We start from the raw sequence: 19,306 nt of genomic DNA, 5'->3' as shown, positions 1-19,306 counted from the left end.
GTGGTTCAGTTTGTAGGATGTTAGAAAATACATTTCCACCTCTGCTTTTATTCTGCTTGGCAAGCCACCTTTCCGTTATATCCCAGCCTGCTTTCTCTACCTGCCTGTCCTGCCCAGTGTTGTGTCATCTCAACTCACTCCGATGGCTGTCGTCCTAGGTACGATACGATAACCAACCAGTGGGAGACCATCGCCCCTCTGCCAAAGGCTGTCCATTCAGCCGCTGCGACCGTTTGCGGTGGGAAGATCTACGTCTTCGGTGGGGTGAACGAAGCCGGCCGAGCTGCGGGGGTCTTGCAGTCCTACATCCCGCAGACCAATTCGTGGAGTTTTATAGAGTCGCCAATGATCGGTAAGAGTAAAGCCGTATCACGACAGAAATCTCTGTGCTGTAGGTATTTTAATGCCTTTGTGGAAAGGAAATGAGTTGAGGGGTGAGGGGAGATATATTTACAACAGATTGGCAGGAATGCATGGTATATTGTACCAGAGAGGCAATTTTCTGGATCTTTACTGAAGGCAATTGTCACTCATTAATACAGCTAGTTATCAGCTACAAGTGAGGAGTTCAAAGTGGAGGAGAAAGGAAAGCAATTATTAGGTATGGACAACTAGTCATTTTAGATCCCAGAAAGCACAAAGTGCAGTGAAACTTCATCCTGGTATCATGTGTTGCTCCACACAGTTTTACAACACTGCTCAGTTAATGGATTATTACTCATGGGTTTGTTAAAAAGCCTCCTGTTCTGTGGGAAGCGGCAGTTATTCTTAACTGGGATTTATCAGCGGTGTCCAAAGGCGTGTGTGCTTCAGAGGCTGAAATCGCTGAGACATGTAGATGATTAAAACTGTGTTTATTAGTTCGTGATGCCCTTGAGCTTGCTGAACATTTTACAGAATAAAGAGCAAGACAAGAGGTCAAACTGTCCGCTGTACCAGCCAGCATTAGAGGTGCAGGCTTCCTTCCAGAATTAGGGTAGCTCTCAGAAGATTGCAAATCATTTGCTTTCTGTGGCCATTTTGTACCCTAGGTATTTAGTCTACTTTTGGAAATGAGACTTAGCGTTCAGCTTCATGAGGACGTCACTGCAGGGTAACAGCCAACCTGGGCCACCTGCGGTGCGCTGGGTGGCTGCGGCAGCCTTCGGTCTGGCTGCACCCGAGTGGCCAAACAGAGCTCATACAGTCATCACAGAGGAGCTGCGTTGGGGTGGCTTGCCTCCGCATTCCAGAATCGTAGAATGATTTGGGATCTTTCAAGGTCATCTAGTCCAACCCCCCCTGCAAGGAGCAGGGACATCACCAACCAGATCAGGTTGCTCAGAGCCCCATCCAACCTGATCTTGAACATTTCCAGGGATGGGGCATCCACCGCCTGTCTGGGCAACTTGGTCCAGTGTTTCACCATGCTAAACCTCTTAGTCACATTGAAACTGTGACACGAGGTGCTTCACTTCAAAAAAAAAAAACATGGTCTCATTATTGAGCCTGGTAGACCAATAGGAGTAGCAAGTAATAAATTACAGAAACACAGTTATAAGTGTTCAGGTAAGGCCTAAGCATATTCAGAAACCTAAAATAAGCTGCTCTTTTTATTGTAGCTTGTTACAATTATTAGCCCTCTCTTCTTGGGGTTCCCCAGTAGATCAGGTCATGAGGAGCTGGTAGAGCCACGACTGCAGCCTTCGCTGTGCAGACAGCGCTGCTGCTTTCCGACTCCCTTGCTGCTGTTTGTGTCCAGCCTAACATAACATGACATGCATATGATGCAGCATGAAGCGCTCAGTGGGAGGGCGTTAACCGGCAAAAGTCATGTTTATGTAATACAGCAGCGCAAACAACCCGATTGCCTGGCTTTTTCCATCGCGTGGCTACAGCTGCTGCTGTTTATTTAATCCACTGACTGACAGTATGAGGTTTTCCTCTACTCAGAGCGTATTGCAAAAATGAATGCATTATGCAAAGAAGTATTCCTTTTCCTTGCCAAAATAGTACAAGTGCCACAGGAGCTAAGAAATCATTCCCTGGGCTCGTTACACTGTCTAGCAGGCGTCAACACCACGCGTGCTTGGAAAAAATCATCCAGACCATCCAGAGTGGGGTTCGTCATCCGTTGTTCTAATGGATGTGTACTATTATTTCCTAACGAAAATACATGAAAGACACCGGTGAAGTTAAAAGGTGATGTTTATGTTTTGATGTAAGCAAAGTTAATTAGTTAAGCGGAAGGCATAAAGCAGATGATGAAATGCAGAGTTGCTGTGTGTCTTTGTTGGGAAACGTAGAACGTCAATTTGTTCGCAAATAAAGTGAGGTTACACAGAGCCTGAAAAATTGCACCCCAGTGGAGAATGTCTGGGAAACTGAACTGATGTGATGCTTGATCTTCACTAAAAGGCAGTTGGAATACCACAAATATACTTTAATTTCTACAGCTCTACAAGAACCTTAGTATCACCTGGATTTGTAAAGTATCCCCCAAGAACTGGATACTGCCGAGTGTGGTCCAGTCAACATTTATCTAAAACAGAGAGGGAGCAGGAGGAGTCTTGGGGTGCCTTTTATAAAATAGAGCTGAGATAAACCCTGATATGATCACTGCTGGGGTGCCTTTGACAGCCTCTGAGCCTTTTTGTGTTGATTTGTGAATTCTTAAGGTGTCCCTCTGAGCTAAGTCAACTGAGACATCTGACAGGAAGTTGTGTTGGTTAAGGTCACCCCACAGATCAGTGAAACTCGTTTGACCTCAAATAGGACAACAGATTATTTAAAAACAACTCAAGCATGCTCAGATATGCAACAGTAGATGCAGATATTGAAAGCACCCAAGGTCTCTGGAGATTTTTAGACCAGTAGTACCTGTTCCAAGTCACTGCGGTATTTTATGGTAGTGAGTTGAAAGCAGCATGGCACACATTTGAACCCAGGTCCATCTCTTCCAAAGCATCGTATGCCAGCCTAACCCAAGGCAACACTGGCAACAACCATGGCAAGGGCAAGGTTCATTTTTTGGCTAATCTGGAGGGAGGTAAAGCTGAATGCTGACATCCTGTCTGTGCAGAAGAGATATGGCATGGGGACTGATAGCGTGTCCACACAGCTCAGCCCCTGCCCTCTTCTGCCTGATTTTCTTCTAGGAATAAGCAGTGAATTCACTCCCAGTTTCCATTTATTCTTCAGCCCTCACCTGCCAGGAGGTGCTGGGGCGTGGAAGCCTGTGTGCAGTAGGTATGACGCTAGGCTCCCCAACACTTTGCGCATCAGTGCTGTGATACGCTCTGGGCAGGTGTTGATTACACACATCCATGTTTGGAGAGCATCTTTCTCAATGCCCCATCCCTTACCTTGCCTCTGTTTTTCTCACCTTTGGATCTGGCGGATGTTCCGGCAGCAGCACAGTCCACAGCTTGATGTTACTGGGGTAACAGAGCCTGCCAGGGCTTTCACATTACATGTTTTTGAAAAACGACCTTGAACATCCCCTTCTTGTGTTTTGAGCTGTAAGAGGTTTGCTGCTGTGGAGCCAAAGTCCTACAACAGTAAATGAATCCAAGCTGCATACTTGCAGCACCTGCCTCTCAGTTCTCGCCAGGCTGTCCTATATAGCTCTGCTAAAAATGTATTTCGTGCCCAGCTTCCTGAGATTTATCTTATTTAACAAGATGGCCATAGACATACTGAAGTCAGTGATTGTAAGTAAACCTAATTATCTTGTCACTGCCTTTTAGTTCACTTTGTGCCTTCACGCCAAGGCACTAAAATATACCTTTTTTGATACCCTGAACAGTCAGTGTCTGCACTGGTGGAATTACAGCTTCTTATTATTTCTGAATTTTAAGAAAGCTGGTGTTTAATCATCACCACTATTAAATTTTAAAATCTGATGAGAACTATAGGAACACAGGAGTCAAAGATACACGAGCATTTCTGGTTTCTAATCCGTATATATAGTTCCTCACCATACTTTTACTACTTTGGTATGTCCAACCAAAATGGGACAATGACAGAGCTAAGAATGTAAGAACTATCTGTAGAACAGGATTAGCAGTATCTGTGCATTTTTACTGCACTGTCCCCTGGCTTATTTTGGTTAAGATGCATAATGATTCCCATGAATTTATTTTTGGACTTTACAAGAAAAATCAGATGTATGTCTTGGCGTGTCCCTCTCCCCAAGGCCAATAGTTTGGTACTCGTATGTGGGTTTGGCCAGCTCTCACCTAGAAGTCTGAGTGTTTCATCTCACCCTTCAACATATTTTTCTTCCCATGACTAGTTCTTAGTGTTTTTCCCACTAGTAGGCTTGATTTTTACTTTCCTGTGTCACACCCATTTCTCCTCCATATATGCCATATCCTCCATTCAGAATGACTTTTTTCCACCCCTTGATGTATTCCCCCTACACAGACTTATCCTGCCCTCTACCCAGCAATGTCAGTATTTTTGTGTTTGCCTTTTATCAGATGTCCTCCCCTTCACTTCCTACCTCCACTTCATCTCTGTGGCCGTGCTTTGTCCAACTCTCTTCACTTCATCAACATTTTGCCCCTAAACGTGATGCTGAAACTGCCCCATGATGTCACGAATGATCCCCGCCGCGCACACACAAAATACGACAGTAGCAACTGAAAACATTCAACTTTCGGGTCTCCGAAGAGGGTTTGCTCAAAGATCGTTGGGGAAACTGTAGGGCTGGTTGTGTAGTTAGAAGAAATCAGCTAGCAGGAGAGCACCGTGCCAGAAGGGCCGACATCTGAGACCCTGCTGTTAATTGCAATATCTGCACTTGGCCCTCACAAGCTATGTTAAGGATCAGACTGGAGTCTCCTGGCGGCTGAGGGATGTTATCTTATCTGTTACTGTGCCATTCTTGAGCTTGTCTGCATAGTATTCAGGGAGAGGACGAGGCAGTTACTATTAAAATAGATTCAGTTTCTATTAACTAGTCTTCTTTCTCCAATCTGCTTCATCACATGCATCATACCCCCCATCACCAGCCAGCGGCGCCTCTGGGGGGACCCTTCAACTGGAGTTACATCTGAACCGGTGGCACGCCCGCATTTCTTCCTCATGATCAAAATGTTTGACTAGCTTGGTTTAAATAATCTGTTTCCATAAGAAGTGCTGCTGCCATTCATTTTAATGCCACTTCAGGCGCTGACCAAGTGCTTTACTGGAAGGCAGCGTAAGATCTGTAGGCAATCGTGGAGAGGGAAGTAGAACTGTGCTACTTGACCATATTATGTACCGAGAGATACAAGAGCCACGAAACACATCACAGACAGCACGCTGTCGTTACTAAGTGAGGAGAACACCAGTAGGTTAAATTATCAACCCCATGTGAAGTACACCTCCAGCTCAAGGGTTGTCATTGAGTGCGTACCCCTTTCTGCAAGACCTGTCACTAGAATAGAAATACTTGCATATTTTCCTATAGAAACAGCAAAGAAGAATGATGTTATGATGTTATCCACTTGGAGAGAAGAGTGCCTTTTATGTATTATTTCCTTCAAATTTATTCTGCCTTTTAGTCTCAAGTGTGCTTACTGTCTTGGACAAATCTCATTTAAGGTTTTCCAGCCTGAAATGGATTGCTATATCCAACAGCCCCAGCGCTTGAATTTTGGAGGGGAAAGGAGGCTGTTTCTCTGTTCCTATGCTTCCTCTCCCCTTTTTTCCTTCCCTCCAGCAGGTTTTTGAAATAACCAGTGTCCCCGCTGTATCCCATGGTAAACCTCTGACCCGCGGGAGCTCATGTTCCTGCCCAGTAGCATTGACCAAAAAGCCCAGGCAGAACATGCTTTTGCAAAATTAGGCTCCCTATTGAACCACCCTGGACTTTGAGCATGTTAAGGCCTTCTAGCAGTGACAGAAGTTGGAGTCTCCTGTTTGCAAGAGGTTACCAAGCCCTGGAAAGGACAACAGCAAGGGAAGGGTGTGGGTAGCACCTGGGATGAAGTAAGGTTAAAGACTGAAGGTCACGCACACCTAGGTAGCCGGAATGGCGGCTTGAGTTTTCCAAGCTCCCTGTATCCGTGAACAATTTCTGCCTCCATGGTAACAAAAAAAAAATAAAACCCACTGTTTTCTCTCTACCTGTCTCTAGAGGGGTGTCCCTCGTGTCTTTCTGCCATATCTTCATGAGGATCAGGAGCCTGTTTGTTATAAACTTCTCCATTCCTGAAAGAAACAGCAGAGATTTCTCTGTTTCTCTATTGCAGGCTTACTTTATACCAATTTATGAAATTGTAGCTAAAGCCAAAAGCAGTAAAAAGACAACAGATAGGCGATGTATTGAAAAATTGATGAGAATCAAACACAATTGCCTTTTACAAAAAGAAAGAAAAAGAATATCAGACTGTCTGCCTATTTGAAAAGGAAAAAAAAAAAAAGAAGTCACTATAAAAATAACCAAAGGGTTTCCCTCTCTTTCTTTAACAAAAAGGAATGTGAAGTCAGTGATTCAGTCTCCTGAGAAGTCGCTGTTTCTGCCTTGAGGGAGCCCCAAATAATTTCCCTGTGAGATTTGGGAGCCGAGTTGTTTTTTTTTATGTGAGAGTCTCATTCTCTTTTAGTGCTAGTCGAAGAAAAAAAAAAAAGCAAGAAGATGTGATAATTAAATATGGAAGATTTCTGATGAGTGTCTTAACTGGAAAAAATGTCACATATGCAAGTCTGATTTGGAAAGGGATGCGAGCCGGGTTGTTAGGACAGATAAGTCTTTCTGATGAATTATAGTGGCTTAGTGGCACCGGGAAGAAACTGAATACTCCTTGTTCTATTTTCTGGATGAATTAGTTTCTTCCCATCTGTTCCCAAGGATCAGTGACATTTTCCTAATACATCCGTGGTTTTTTGACATATGTCTCTAGATACTCAGTGAAATGGGAGCCCAGCTTTAACCCATGACATGTTTTGTCTGTTTTCACACCGGGTGCTGCACCCCTGTACGTCCCCCTGGGCACGCGCTGAGAAACCGAGCCAGGCCACCCCATGGCCATGCTGGAACAGAAGCAGGTGCCACAAAACCATTATTATCCCTCTGGTTTAACCAGTTCAAACCCCAGTTAAGGAAATGACCTGTCTTCTGGAGACGTTCATCAGTTTTTGCTTAACTTCTGTCAAATTAAATCTCTTGTTAAATGTTTAACGGAATGGTGGTTTTGTAAGAACCTCAGGGTTACAAGGCCAGCTGTGCAAGAGGTAAGCAAGTGCCAAAAGTAAAGCTCCTGGGACTTTCAGCCCGTTGCTTTCTGTGTTCCTCAAAGGACACAGTCATAGCGTTATAGATCTGGGAGGAACATATGGATCCCTTCAAGGTTATGTAGGGGCCGTTACCAGAGATGTAAGAGCGTAGTAAAGATGATGTCTCACCTCCTCTCCAGCGCGCCGCCCTGGCTCCCTGCACTCGGGAGGAGGCTGCAGCTGGCAAGACTGTGTCCGGGTTAATTCTCCACTGGAGGTACAAGAGGATCATCCTTTTCTGAGCGTATAAAAATGCAGATTTTTGGAGAAGCTTTAACATACAGCTACGTATGGATAATTTTTATAGAAGTGTCCCTTGACACCAGAGTAGCCGCTCAGGAAACGTCTGCTTCACGCCCCAAAGGGCTTTGGCGCTTGCTTCTTAGAGAACTGGTTGTGAGGCTTTTTTAACTCAAATAAAGCAATGTATTTTCCCATCTTTTGTTCCCAGACACTGCTGGTTGGTTTCACTGAAATGTGGATAAAAAAAAAAATTTATCACATCAAGACAGACACCATCATGAGAAATTTCAGCCCAACTGGCTCGTATTAATAATGTGCATATGGCGTGCTAGCAGCATACGGGACAAGTCAACTAATTAAATTAGAATTATCTTATTCAATAATTTATGGTTAGTTTTACCAATATTTCTAATAATGCTGCAGCTAAAAGAAGAATTTTAAAGCATGCTTGGAAACTCTGATCGAACTTCACTTAGGGTAAAAAACTTGTGTAATTTCAAACTCCAACCTCACACAGTTTGTTGCTAAAATACAGGAGTGCTTGGAGGTACACACACATCTGAAAATAAAAATGCAGGTGAATTTACGAGACAGATGAAGAGGGGAGAAAAAAACGGGTCTCAGAAAATCTTCTGGATTACGTGGGTGACCTTCCCACAAGCAAAAGCAAAATACAAAAGAGAATCAACTCCTGGATATTATTAAGGGTGTCTCTGCACTGTGGGGTTTCTTCTGTACTTAGCTGCAGCGCAGGCATGGGAAGCATCTGAGTTAAAATTTGCAGCAATTCAAAATTGTGGAACAACTTGACATCTTAATTTCACATGTAAGAATCACCTTTCACGGTGACTCCATTAGGCTTCGGGAGAGGATAATTGTACTTTACCAGTTTAGAGGGAGGCGCGTACTGGGGGTTGAAGGACTGATGAACTTTAAAAGTGCCTTTGAGAACGTGGAGAGAGAAGAACAAAACCAGGAAAGGTTTCCTCATTTTTCTTCCCCTAGCCTTGGAGGTTTAGAGAAACGTGACTTATCTATAAATAAGAGGAATGTATAAATAAAAAAACAGTCTCCAAACCTTAGCCTAAAACTGATCTCGGTGTTGCTTTCCATTGACAGATAACAAATATGCTCCTGCAGTCACTCTCAATGGGTTCATCTTTATTCTTGGAGGAGCTTATGCGCGAGCAACCACCATCTATGACCCAGAGAAAGGCAATATTAAAGCAGGTCCCAACATGAACCACTCCAGGCAGTTCTGCAGGTGAGAAAAACCATTAAAATGGAATTACCGGTGCCTTACCATTTTCTGCTGATCAATAAGCTAATACAACCTCACAGTGAAGGGGAGAGGGGAAGGGAGGTGTGTGCCATCTGGGGATTTTCCTCATTTCTGTTTCGTACGTGTTAAGGGACACAACGTTTCCCAAATTGCACATCCAGGATCCTGTTCATGCACCTCTTCACATTCAGGTGCGATGGATCGTGGGGAGGGACGTGTGTTGGGCTCCTCCGGCAGACTACAGGAACGCTGTTTTCCTCAGTGTGCCATGCGTAATCGGAGGATGATAAATACCCTCTGTAGGAGAGACCACCGTAATGTGGAACATGTTTTTCCTAACTAGCTAAAAGATCCTTGAAAGAAAAAAATACTGAATTAACACCACACACTGATATTAATTAGTATTTATTATGTGCTTTTGATTGCTTTTTGGGCTTGCTTCCCTGATCCCAGTCACAGGTTTAACAAACTTCCCAAACTGGCTGACAAAAATAAAACTTGGCACCTGTTGCAGGTACTGGCAGAACTTAAAGGCCTTTTTAAAAGTCTTAGGTGGCTGTTACAGAAAGATGGGTTTGTTTCGGGCCTTACTCAGCGCCAGCCCCTCACAGAGCAGATCCCTGTGCTGGGGACTGGCCAAGCTCTTGATTTCACGGGGAAAAGCCATCATAGGACCATGAACACCGCTGTGTGCACTGGGTGGGGGCTTGTTACCGGTTTCCCATGCAGCAGCATCTCGAGGTGCCGAGCAAAACCGGGACAGAGGGGTTGTGCCGGGTGAGCGCCCGAGTGAAACGCCAGTTCGGGGTGGGAGGAATCACATTGATGGGACGGGGACCCACATCTCCCAAACGTTCAACCAACAGCCCTGCTCCTTACCCCAGGGCTGTCCCTACTCCCCATCCTTTGGTTGAAAAACACCTCCGTGTTTTAACTTGTTGCACTTAACCTTTCACTTTGGTGGAAATGTGAATTTAAGAAAGCAGGCTCAGTTTCTCTGGTTTTGCTGGATTTTTTCTGGTCTTCTTTTTTCCCTTTTCTTTTATTCATTTAAGGAGCGCCCTCTCTTGGCTGCTGATCCATATTTTGTTGGAAGTGAAGTGGTCGGAGCAGCTGGCTCCATCAGGAGCGGCTGCAGCCGTGTCTCCCCTGCGCTAAGGTCCAGTTCTCCTTGTCCCTGCACTCTAGCAGGGGGCAAGCGGGATGAGGAGAAGCCTGCAGTGCTCAGGCAGCTGCTGCTGACATTTTTCTCCTGAAAACTAGAAATAAAGGGTACGATGCAGCTCAGGATTAGAGTCCTAACCGGTAAAATGAAACGCAGAGGACTTGTACGTTTGGTACATTCCTGTGTCTTTGCATAGAGAGGGGTGAATGGTCTTTGAACATCTCTGTTTTGCAAAACGTAACAAAAAATTGTTCATTAAGTATCTGGAATACACTACAAGAGAAATTGCATGGGTGATTTCAACCAGAGGCTGTTGGCTGAAAACTTCCCGGGGTTTCTAACATGAAGGGATGCTTTGCTCTGCACCCTGCAGAAGGGAATCCAGTGGGAGATCTTATCATGGACCAAGGAGAGTAAACCAGTGACCTAAACATTAGCTGCTGCTTAGGCACCCTAATAGAGTATGACACCCATCAGTAAAAAGTATCTTCAAACATTTAATTTTTTTTTTTTCCAAAGCCTAAAGTGACAGTGGACTGGAAACCTACATTTCTAGTGGGATAGGCGCTGAAAAAAGGAATGGTTCAGTACATCCCAACTGAATGCCAAAAAGGGCACAATTTCAAAAATTCTTAAATGTGCTTTTCAGTCAAAAGGAACTGTAAAACCTATGACAAAAACTAAATAAATCAGTGGGTATGGAAACAGGGAAATGGGAGGTTAGTAACAAATAGATTAAAAACTGGCTGCTGCTACAGGAGGCAAAGGGAACCAGGGAAGTGCTAAGGGCTAATAGGAGTAAAGAGAAAGACACTTTAAACCTTTTGAGATAAAATTTGTAATTTTAAGCAGTTATTAAACCACCGCTGATGAGGTAGCAAAATGTAGCACAGAGCGATCGGATGGATATTTCTCATCTGCATTTGGAAGGGAGCAAGAAAGCTTGGTTCTGCTGTGAGCGATCAGAAGCGGTCGCTGTTGGCAGCAAGGAAAGATGTGAATGGAAAAGGTCAGAAATTAAGTTCTCAAATCAGGCAACCCAGCTGCCTTAGATGAAGGTGTCTTTGGAGACTTCACTGAGAAGCTGATTGAACCACTAATGTTGATTTTTAATAACTCTTACAGCTCAGGATGGATCAGGGCACTGCCAAAGTGTTTCCATATTTTGAAAAGGTGAAAAGGAGAATTTTAGTGCAGCAATTAATTTTGCAAAGTATCAACATCAGGCTAAGTGAGACCACTTAGCCTGATGTTGGTCCTCTGCAAAGTGCTAGAGTGGTTAATTTGGGATTTCATCAACAAATAACTAGATACTAATAATATAATGAACAGCAATCAATGCGCTTTCCTGGAAAATGGATCTTGTTAAAGCAGCCTGTTGTCTTTTGCTTTTTGGGGGGGGAAATTGGGTTCTTTGTTTTGGTTTTTAATAAAACACGCCTGGCTGCTAAAGACAACTGTGATGCTGTAATATACTGCGATTTCTCCAAGGTATTTGGCTGGTATTATATGGAATTAAGAAGGCACACATTAGAGAGATTAAATCTGCTTCACTGACAGATCTCAAAACGTAGTTGTTAATGAGAAGCTATCATTGAGCAAGGCCATCAGTAGCAAGCATTGATTCTTCTTCAATGCTATTTAATATATCTGCCAACAATCCAGGTAACGAAATCCCCCTGGTAAAGGTCACACAGGTGATGTGACACTTGGTGGGTAAAAAATATTACAGAAGGAGCTATTCTGGACTGTTACCTGCATGTCTCAGTTAGATGGTCTCCAGCTAGCAGCAGTATTTTAAATGGAAAAAGTAATAGGTGGAGGACACGCAATCGCAGGCTGTACCTGCACAGCAGCCCTGCTCCCCGTAGAAAGTGTGGCACGCAGCGGAGGACAGAAAGGAGGCCACTCAGCACCACGCAACGTGAGCTCTCATCACAGAGCGCTGGCTAAAAGGTCAGTGCAGTGTTGGGTACATGGCGTGAGGCATCGCACCGAAGTGAAAAACGAGCTGGAGCTGGGAAGAGAGAGTGCTGCTGCATATGGCGCTGGCAAGACGAACACAGGTCTTGGGTCCGCACGGCAACATGTGGAAATACCAGCGGAAGGTCAAAGGGAAGCTGCAAAAATTACCTTGGGTTGCAAATCAAACCTTTGAGATGAAATTTGAGTTCAACAAAGAAGGACTGAGAGGTGACTCAGTCACTGGAGGAAGTGGGAAAGTTTTCAGTCTCACAGACAGAGGCGTAGCAGGTTACGAGGGCTAGAAAGTCAAGTTACACATCTCAGCCTTGAACTGAGGCACTTTCCCAACAGCAAGGATAATTAAACTGCGAAACCAGCAAGGGAGGGGGCAAACTCATCAACACTGTGCTTTTAAGGGAAGATTAGATACATTTCCAAGAGAGATGCTGCCTGGGGAAAAGTCCGTGGCCTGTGTATACACCAGCTCAGATTAACTCAGCACAGAGATCCCTTCTGACCTTACTCTATGAATCTATAAATTCCTCATTCTGCTCATTAGCAGGGATCACCAAAAACATGGTTTAAAAGCAGCAACATAAACAACTTGAATATTAACTGCATGCTACCGATCCCTGCTCACCAGGAATCACTCGATACTGAATTTGCTGGAAAAAAATCTTGACCGCATCACTTTTATTTTTATCTTCACTGTTTCTACCTGTTAGTGACTTGGGACCATGATGGCTTCGAGCACGGGGAAATGTGTGTGACATTCCCCATGTGTGCAAAATCAAAGGTCTATTCAAATGGCTTTAATATCGAGTTAAATTATTTCAAATGCAACACGAAAAACAAATGGTTCAGGTCTCCAGCTCACAATCAACAGAAGAGCAAATTGAGCATCATTTTCAGATTAAGCCCAGCCTGGTGGAAGTCGATAAGAAATTTGTGTTGACCTGGAATTAACCCTTTGAGGGATGGTGCCAAATGGGGAAAGAGCTGTAATATGCCTGAAGCGTTTTAAAATTCACTGAGAGTTCACACACAGGTCTTGAACATCTTCCAGGCGACGTGTGAGGGCGAGGGAAATATTTGACATTTCCCAAATGTCCTCTTTGCCACCACGGACCCCCATGTCGGTTTGGCAGCCGCCGGTGATCGCTCCTTGCTCTGCCCAGCTGGACACCTCCCACCAGAAAGACTTGCAAAGACATCCCTCCCCTCCAGCGCTGGCAAGTCCTCCCTCTGCAGGCGGGTGTTCTTCCTTCCTGCTGTGCCCTTCAAGGGTTTATTCTTCCATGAGCAAAAGGAACACCGAATGCATTTCTGTGTATGATTAAAAATTCCATATTCTGCTTGCTTAGGATGCAGGCAGCATGCAAACAGGCGTGTGCTACAAGGAGCCTCCACGGGGCAACCACGGCAGCATGATGGTGCCAGCAATAATTCCAGAGCAGCTAATGTAGTACCAGCAATTCCCAACAGACACCAGAAAAGCATTTTCTTCCTCCTCCTCTGACTGTTAACCAGGAAGATTTATTAGATGGTTCTGCCGAATGGAAATCTTTAATAAAACTTCGACTCGGGCTGAACAGCACAAAGACAGAGTCAGTTTGTAGATTTTTTTTCCTCTTTTTTTTCCCCTCTTGTTTTTAAATAAGCCCTTGTTCTTGAACAGCGAAGCATGGTGACTCCTGTGCTTAACTGCTCGGCATTGCTGATGTACGGCACCAGCCGCAGACTCCCCAGCTGATTCCTTTCCTCATTGCAGAGTTCCTGGTAACTCCAGGCACGGGAAGGGGTTAGAGCACAGCTTGTTTGGATGGATATTCCCAGGTGAAGCTATTACGGAGCACGGATCCTTAATGGCCTCACACTTCTCGACGTAAAGGCTGGTCTGTCTGTTCAGCAGGCAGCATTTGCAGCTGCGAGTATTTGTGGTCCAGAAGGGAAAAGTGAAATCTTCCAGCGTATCTGGAAGAAGACGTGGCTGGGACTGTGCTCCACAGACAGCGGAGAACCGCTGCACCAGGCTAATAGCAATAATTTCTGTGGCAGTTGATGACATGAAGGATTTCGGTGGGCATTCAAGCGTAACTGATACAGACAGGGCACTCAGGCCGTTACTGATGTGCGACGGACTTTGGAATAAAATATTGCTGGTTTTCGGCAACAAGTAATGATGCTGCGTGATGGTTTTGGATCATTAGCAAGGTGAAGTGCTCGCAGAGTAGGGGAGAATATAATTGGAGCTTGGCCAAAACACCCACACTAATAATCCCGCTCCAAGAAGTGGCATGATATCCTCCTAATTGACCGTGACTAATCTGGACCCTCATTTATCCATCTCCCTGTGAAGATGACACCTCTGGCAGCACAGCCACCCGAGCTCACGCCCTTTCGCACGTAACAGCCTGGCTGCAGATAACCACGGGGGCTGTCAGCACGGCTACCAAACGCAGGGCGACGCCTCAGCACCCTGAGCGCCACCACTCACGGAGGCGGCAGCGATGCCTTCCACTTCGGTGTTGCAAAAATCCACCGTGCAGGTTTCACTGAAAGGTCCCCAGTTTAAGCAGAGGCTTACGGGACACCCACAGCTCTGCCCGGCACCGCCTCGAGCTGCTTCCCACGGCAGCTTCTCTTATCCTAGTGCTTACTGCACCCAGCTGATGACCATCTCCAGCAAAGCTCTCCTGAAATCTTAGGGCAGGAAGGAAATTCATCCACTGATAAATGCAGGGATATTTTTTTTTCCCCATCTTCTGAGCAGATTCTGTGTCTGTCTAACTGATAATATTTAATAACCTTTATGGTCCTGCTCCAGATAAATCAGTGAGCACATGTGCATGCATAGGCAGGCGTGAGGAGGGAGAGGAGCTTTGTTGACTCAAAAAATACTACGTTTCAGGGAATCAAAACAACATGCTAATCCAGCTGTTTTAAATCTCTTTTACAACCCTAGACGTTACCAGGTAGGATTTTTGTTTCTCTTTTTTAACATTTCCTGATAAGGTTGATGTGGTCTTTAGGACTAAGCAGGAAATTTTAAAATAACGATCAAAATTAATGAACTTTGCTGGTAGTCCCACTGCTTGGTGGTATGTCTCGCCAGCATGACTGGGAGAGAGATGGGGCTGGAGCAGGAGCTCCCAGGCTCTCAAACGCTACAGAAGAGAGGCCAAGGTGATCTGACATCTGCTTTGGGTTACTTCCAGTTACTGCCCATCAGGAGACTTTCACTATGACATGCTTTTGAATGAAAAGCAGAGGGCCCATAATGCTCTTGGGGGAAGGTGGCCACTAAGTGAACGGCAGCTGAGCTGCCTGAGCAGGCCACCCAGCTCATGTGTGCCAAGCCCTGGTGCTCTGTGCCTGAGCTGGAGCCCAGGTCGGGCAGGGTTTGCAGAGACATTAAGCGGTTGAGCAGACAGCGAAACTGATGCTCAGGTGTGATTTAAAAAGTGGATTAAAAAGCCAAATGCAGCAATGAAGGCAAATCAGATCTTGGGCTGCATCCGCAGGGGCATTACTGGCTTAGCTAGAGATGGGATCGTCCCACTCCAGCGCTTGTCACACCACACCAGGAATCCTCTGTTCACTTCTGGTTCTCACCGTTCCAAAAAGACATGGACAGACTGGAGAGGGTCCAAAGGAGGGCCACAAAGATGATCAAAGGGCTGGAGAACCTGACCCGTGAGGAAAGACTAAAGGAGTTAGGTCTCCTCCCTGGAGAAGAGAAGGCACTGGGGGAACCTCATCACAGTATGCCAGTACTGAAAGGATGGCTACAAAGAGGACAGAGGCTCTCTCTCTTCATAAGGAGCCACATGGAGAAGACAAGAGGCAACGGGTACCAGATGCACCAGAAGAGGTTTCATCTCCATAAAATAATTTTTTACAGTGAGAACAATCACCCTCTGGAGCAGCCTCCCCAGGGATGTACTGGAGTCCTCATCACTGGAGGTTTTCAAGATGCAACTGGACAGGATGCTAGATCATCTCATCTACTGTCCCTTTCCCATTAAAGGTTGGACCAGATGCTCTTTTGAGGTCCTTCCAACCTGGGCTCTTCTATGATTTTATGATTCAGTTGTCCATCAAGTCCTTTAATGGCCAGCTGTCAGAGAGGGATCTTCTCTGCCACCTGTTTGCTCAGGCTGGGGAAGGACTGCAAGGTGGTTAGGCAGAAAAGAGATTTAATGGGTGTTCAGGTTACACAAGCACTCCGGCTGTCAACAGCCAGGTCCCCACCAGCCCTTGGTGCCCTCAGCGTCACTGGGATTTTCTTAGGAGCATGGTTCGTAGCCTCCCAGAGGTCAGCAGGTGGACTGGACCAGTGGTGGCGGTGTCGGGGGACAGTCACAGGGTGATCCTCCAACAGTGCTCATGGGTGGGGCAATGAAGGACGACATGGCACCTCGGGTGGCTTGGCTGCAGGGCTGTAGATGAAGCCTCTCTAGAAAACAGCAGTAATTAGCCAGGGAGTAGCAAGAGGGTCGTTAGCCTGCCGGGTAATAATTTGCAAAACGCTGAAACACATTTTCCTGGAAGGAGTGGGTGAAGTGACCTCCATTTTCATGCCGATTACCTTCACCCCAGGCGTGCTGTTGGAGGGATGGAGGTCGGGCCTCTCCTTAGCCAGGGAGGTTGCTGTCCCCAAAGTTGCTGGAGGTTTTGTGTCCTCGTAACAAGGTTCTGCAGCACAGAGCTTCCTTCCTTCCCGGGCTCTGACAGCCTGTAATCATTTTATCGCTCAGGATTAATGGCACCGAGCAATAAACTCGCATCCTAATTATTGTAATTATTTCTTTCTTTGTACGTCAGCCTTGGTAACGATGTTTTTACAGCTGATGGGATGGAAGGGAGGGGAGAAAAGAAATATTGTCACAGTAACGAAGAGAGAGCAATGAGCATACTCCTTTCCACTCGCTTTCCTCGAGGTTTTAGAACCCACTTGAGTTTCCTATTCCCTAAGGTCCCAGAAATTAGCAGTGATTTTCCTGATACCGCAAAGTGGCAGCAATCTAGGAGTAGGTTCCTAATTGATCTTAAGTATCTATCTGCCACTTTAGCCCTGGAGATGCCTGAATGTCTCCAAAGTCCCCGGCATGCCTAAGTACCGGCTGCGTACTTAGAACGGCCTGTTTCTGGAGAGCGAGAGCAGGCCACTCTTTTTCTTAACCTCAGGCACACGCTCACAAGCGAAGCATTACGGCAATCTTAGCTATGGGAATCGGATACGGAGGGGGCAGAAGCTGCTCCAATCACCGTTTAAAATTCACACAGTCTTTCAGAGGGTGGAACGCGCCATCCATTTCTTCCCCAACGCATTAGCAGCGTGATGGGAGGCTACAGTATTGAGCTGCTTGTCTCCACCGCTGGGCAGAAATTTCTTACCGTGCTGCAGTCCGGGTGCTGGAGAACAAGAGCAACGTTTGCCCACCCGCTGTAACCCCCAATCCCAAACATGGGCTGGGGAGGAACCCGGACCCAGATCCTTTCAGGAAGGCGTGCTTGGCTCCTCAGATGCTCTGCGGTGGCAGCAGCTCTGGCTTAGAGTAGCTGCTGTTAAACACGTCCCAGAGGAGAATTTACTAGAAGATACGTGGGCAGCTAAGATACTACAAAGGAGTTTGCAAACCATCTGCGTCACCATTTAGAGACCTAATGCAAGGTGCGTAAGGGGATACCGGGCCCTTGAGGCCAGATTTCAGCTACGCAGCGCACAGCCAGCTAGGAAGGGCTGCTGGTTGCTCGGCTCCTGTTCCCAGGGTCATCTACAGCGTAGATGGAAGGGTCTCTGCACAGAGTCCTCCCTCTGTCCATCCCCTTCTTCCCATCCAGATCAAAAGCTCTGTGCAGAGCAGTCTCCTGCAGTAACAAGCAGCAAGTGTTACACAGGTCCCACACGTAAGTGGTACCGGCCACCAAGGTCTTCTCCTCTGCTGGTGTGAGGTGCTGAGGCCAGTGGACCTTGATCATCAACACTGACGGAACAGGCCCCGGGCTCCATGTGCCGCACGAACATGTCTTCTGATGACCCATTATTGATGATTCTGCAGCCAGATCTTTCTTAAGGGTCTGTTCATCTTTTTGGGGAATTTCTTTGGTTTTTCCCAGTTCACCCAATTGCTAAATGAATCCATTTGCTTTTTTTTTTTTTTTTTGGGGGGTCAAGTTTTGTCATGGGATGTATTTTTAATGACTGGTCAGCATTTCATTAGAGAACCAGCGCAGCAAAGCTGCTCTGTACCACAATCCACCTCCGACACTCGACCCTTGTCCGCCCAGCACATCCCAAACCATATCGCAGTTCAAGTAAGCTTCCATCTCCTTCAGCTTCACTCTGAAGAAAACCAATTGAAACACAAACAGCAACCTCTACCCCATGGCCTCATTTCTAAACTCTCACCCTGTTGGTTTCAGCATCCTCTCCATCCTATAGGGACTGTCTCAACGTGGGGTGGAACCATCCTCCCCCACCGTATTTTGCAAGCTGTAAATCCCAGTCTGCCTTGCTTTTAAATAGTAACTTGTTCCCGTACAGAGAGGAGCTTCCCACCCCCCAACAAATATCTTAAGCCCTAAATTGTGGTTTAATTTGCACATTTGTCTGATTTACTGGGTCGGCTGGTCCTGTCACCTCTGCTCCCTCCTGGCCATAGGGACAAAGCCCTGGCAGGAGGCCCCGCCGGGCAGCGCCTCTCCACCGCCAGCTCCAGCTCCATCGGAGGTGGGTTCCTTCTCTTTCAGAGCTGTCTTTCAGGATGACACTTGCTTTACTCAAGTCCTCGTTCTTCCCCATTTCTCCCTGACGTTTCAAAAATAATTACCGGTGGTTCAGTAAGTTCATTAGCAAACTCCCTCAGGACCCTGGGCTGTGTATCATCCAGCCCTGCTGATTTGTGGATAGGCTCTAATCAAGTGTTTCAAGTCTCTCTCGCCTTCCTCCTCCTTTCAGATTAACAGTTATTTTGACAAGATTCTCATTATTTCCTATTTCCTGGCGGTACCCAGGGACTAGGCTTATTTGAGTCCTCACTGTTGTCATTGTGGGTTTATTTTTAACCTCAGGCTCTGCTTCTCCACAAGGACATCAGAGTTTTGTGTTCTTCAGAAACATGCGGTTTTGTCGGTGCCATTTTAGTCTCAGTTCATCCTGGCTCTTCCAGCACTCTCTGTCTTTTGCCTTTATCACTTTTCGTTCTTCTTCCCACTACTCCGAAATTAGCCAGAAGAAGTAGCTTTGCTTTTACCAAGCCTACAACGTTACTACCCTTCTCCAGCTTCTTAGGTCTGGGCCACCTTGTTGGCTGCAATTAATTTCTCATCTTCTCCTCCCTCTTTTTCCCCCTGCTGTCCTCTGGCATGTGTGCACTCTCCTGGTCTCCATTTTCCTTCCC

General features: G+C 46.0%; 1 protein-coding gene across 5 annotated transcripts in view; it reads left to right on the top strand.

The window, feature by feature from the left end:
* KLHL29 (kelch like family member 29) overlaps positions 1-19,306 on the top strand; it is a 401,554-nt gene that overhangs the window by 378,838 nt on the left and 3,410 nt on the right. For all 5 annotated transcript variants that reach the window (XM_086744242.1, XM_086744243.1, XM_086744245.1 and 2 more), the window contains 2 exons: positions 159-352; positions 8,608-8,752. In XM_086744242.1, the coding sequence (XP_086600368.1) occupies positions 159-352; positions 8,608-8,752 (339 nt within the window). The remainder of the gene's footprint in view (positions 1-158; positions 353-8,607; positions 8,753-19,306) is intronic.

This window comes from Chlamydotis macqueenii, chromosome 3 (genome assembly GCF_036417535.1).
Source record: "Chlamydotis macqueenii isolate bChlMac1 chromosome 3, bChlMac1.mat, whole genome shotgun sequence".
Taxonomy (NCBI): Eukaryota; Metazoa; Chordata; class Aves; order Otidiformes; family Otididae; genus Chlamydotis; species Chlamydotis macqueenii.
The sequence above is the reverse complement of the archived record's forward strand: the minus strand, read 5'-3'. Positions and strand labels throughout refer to the sequence as shown.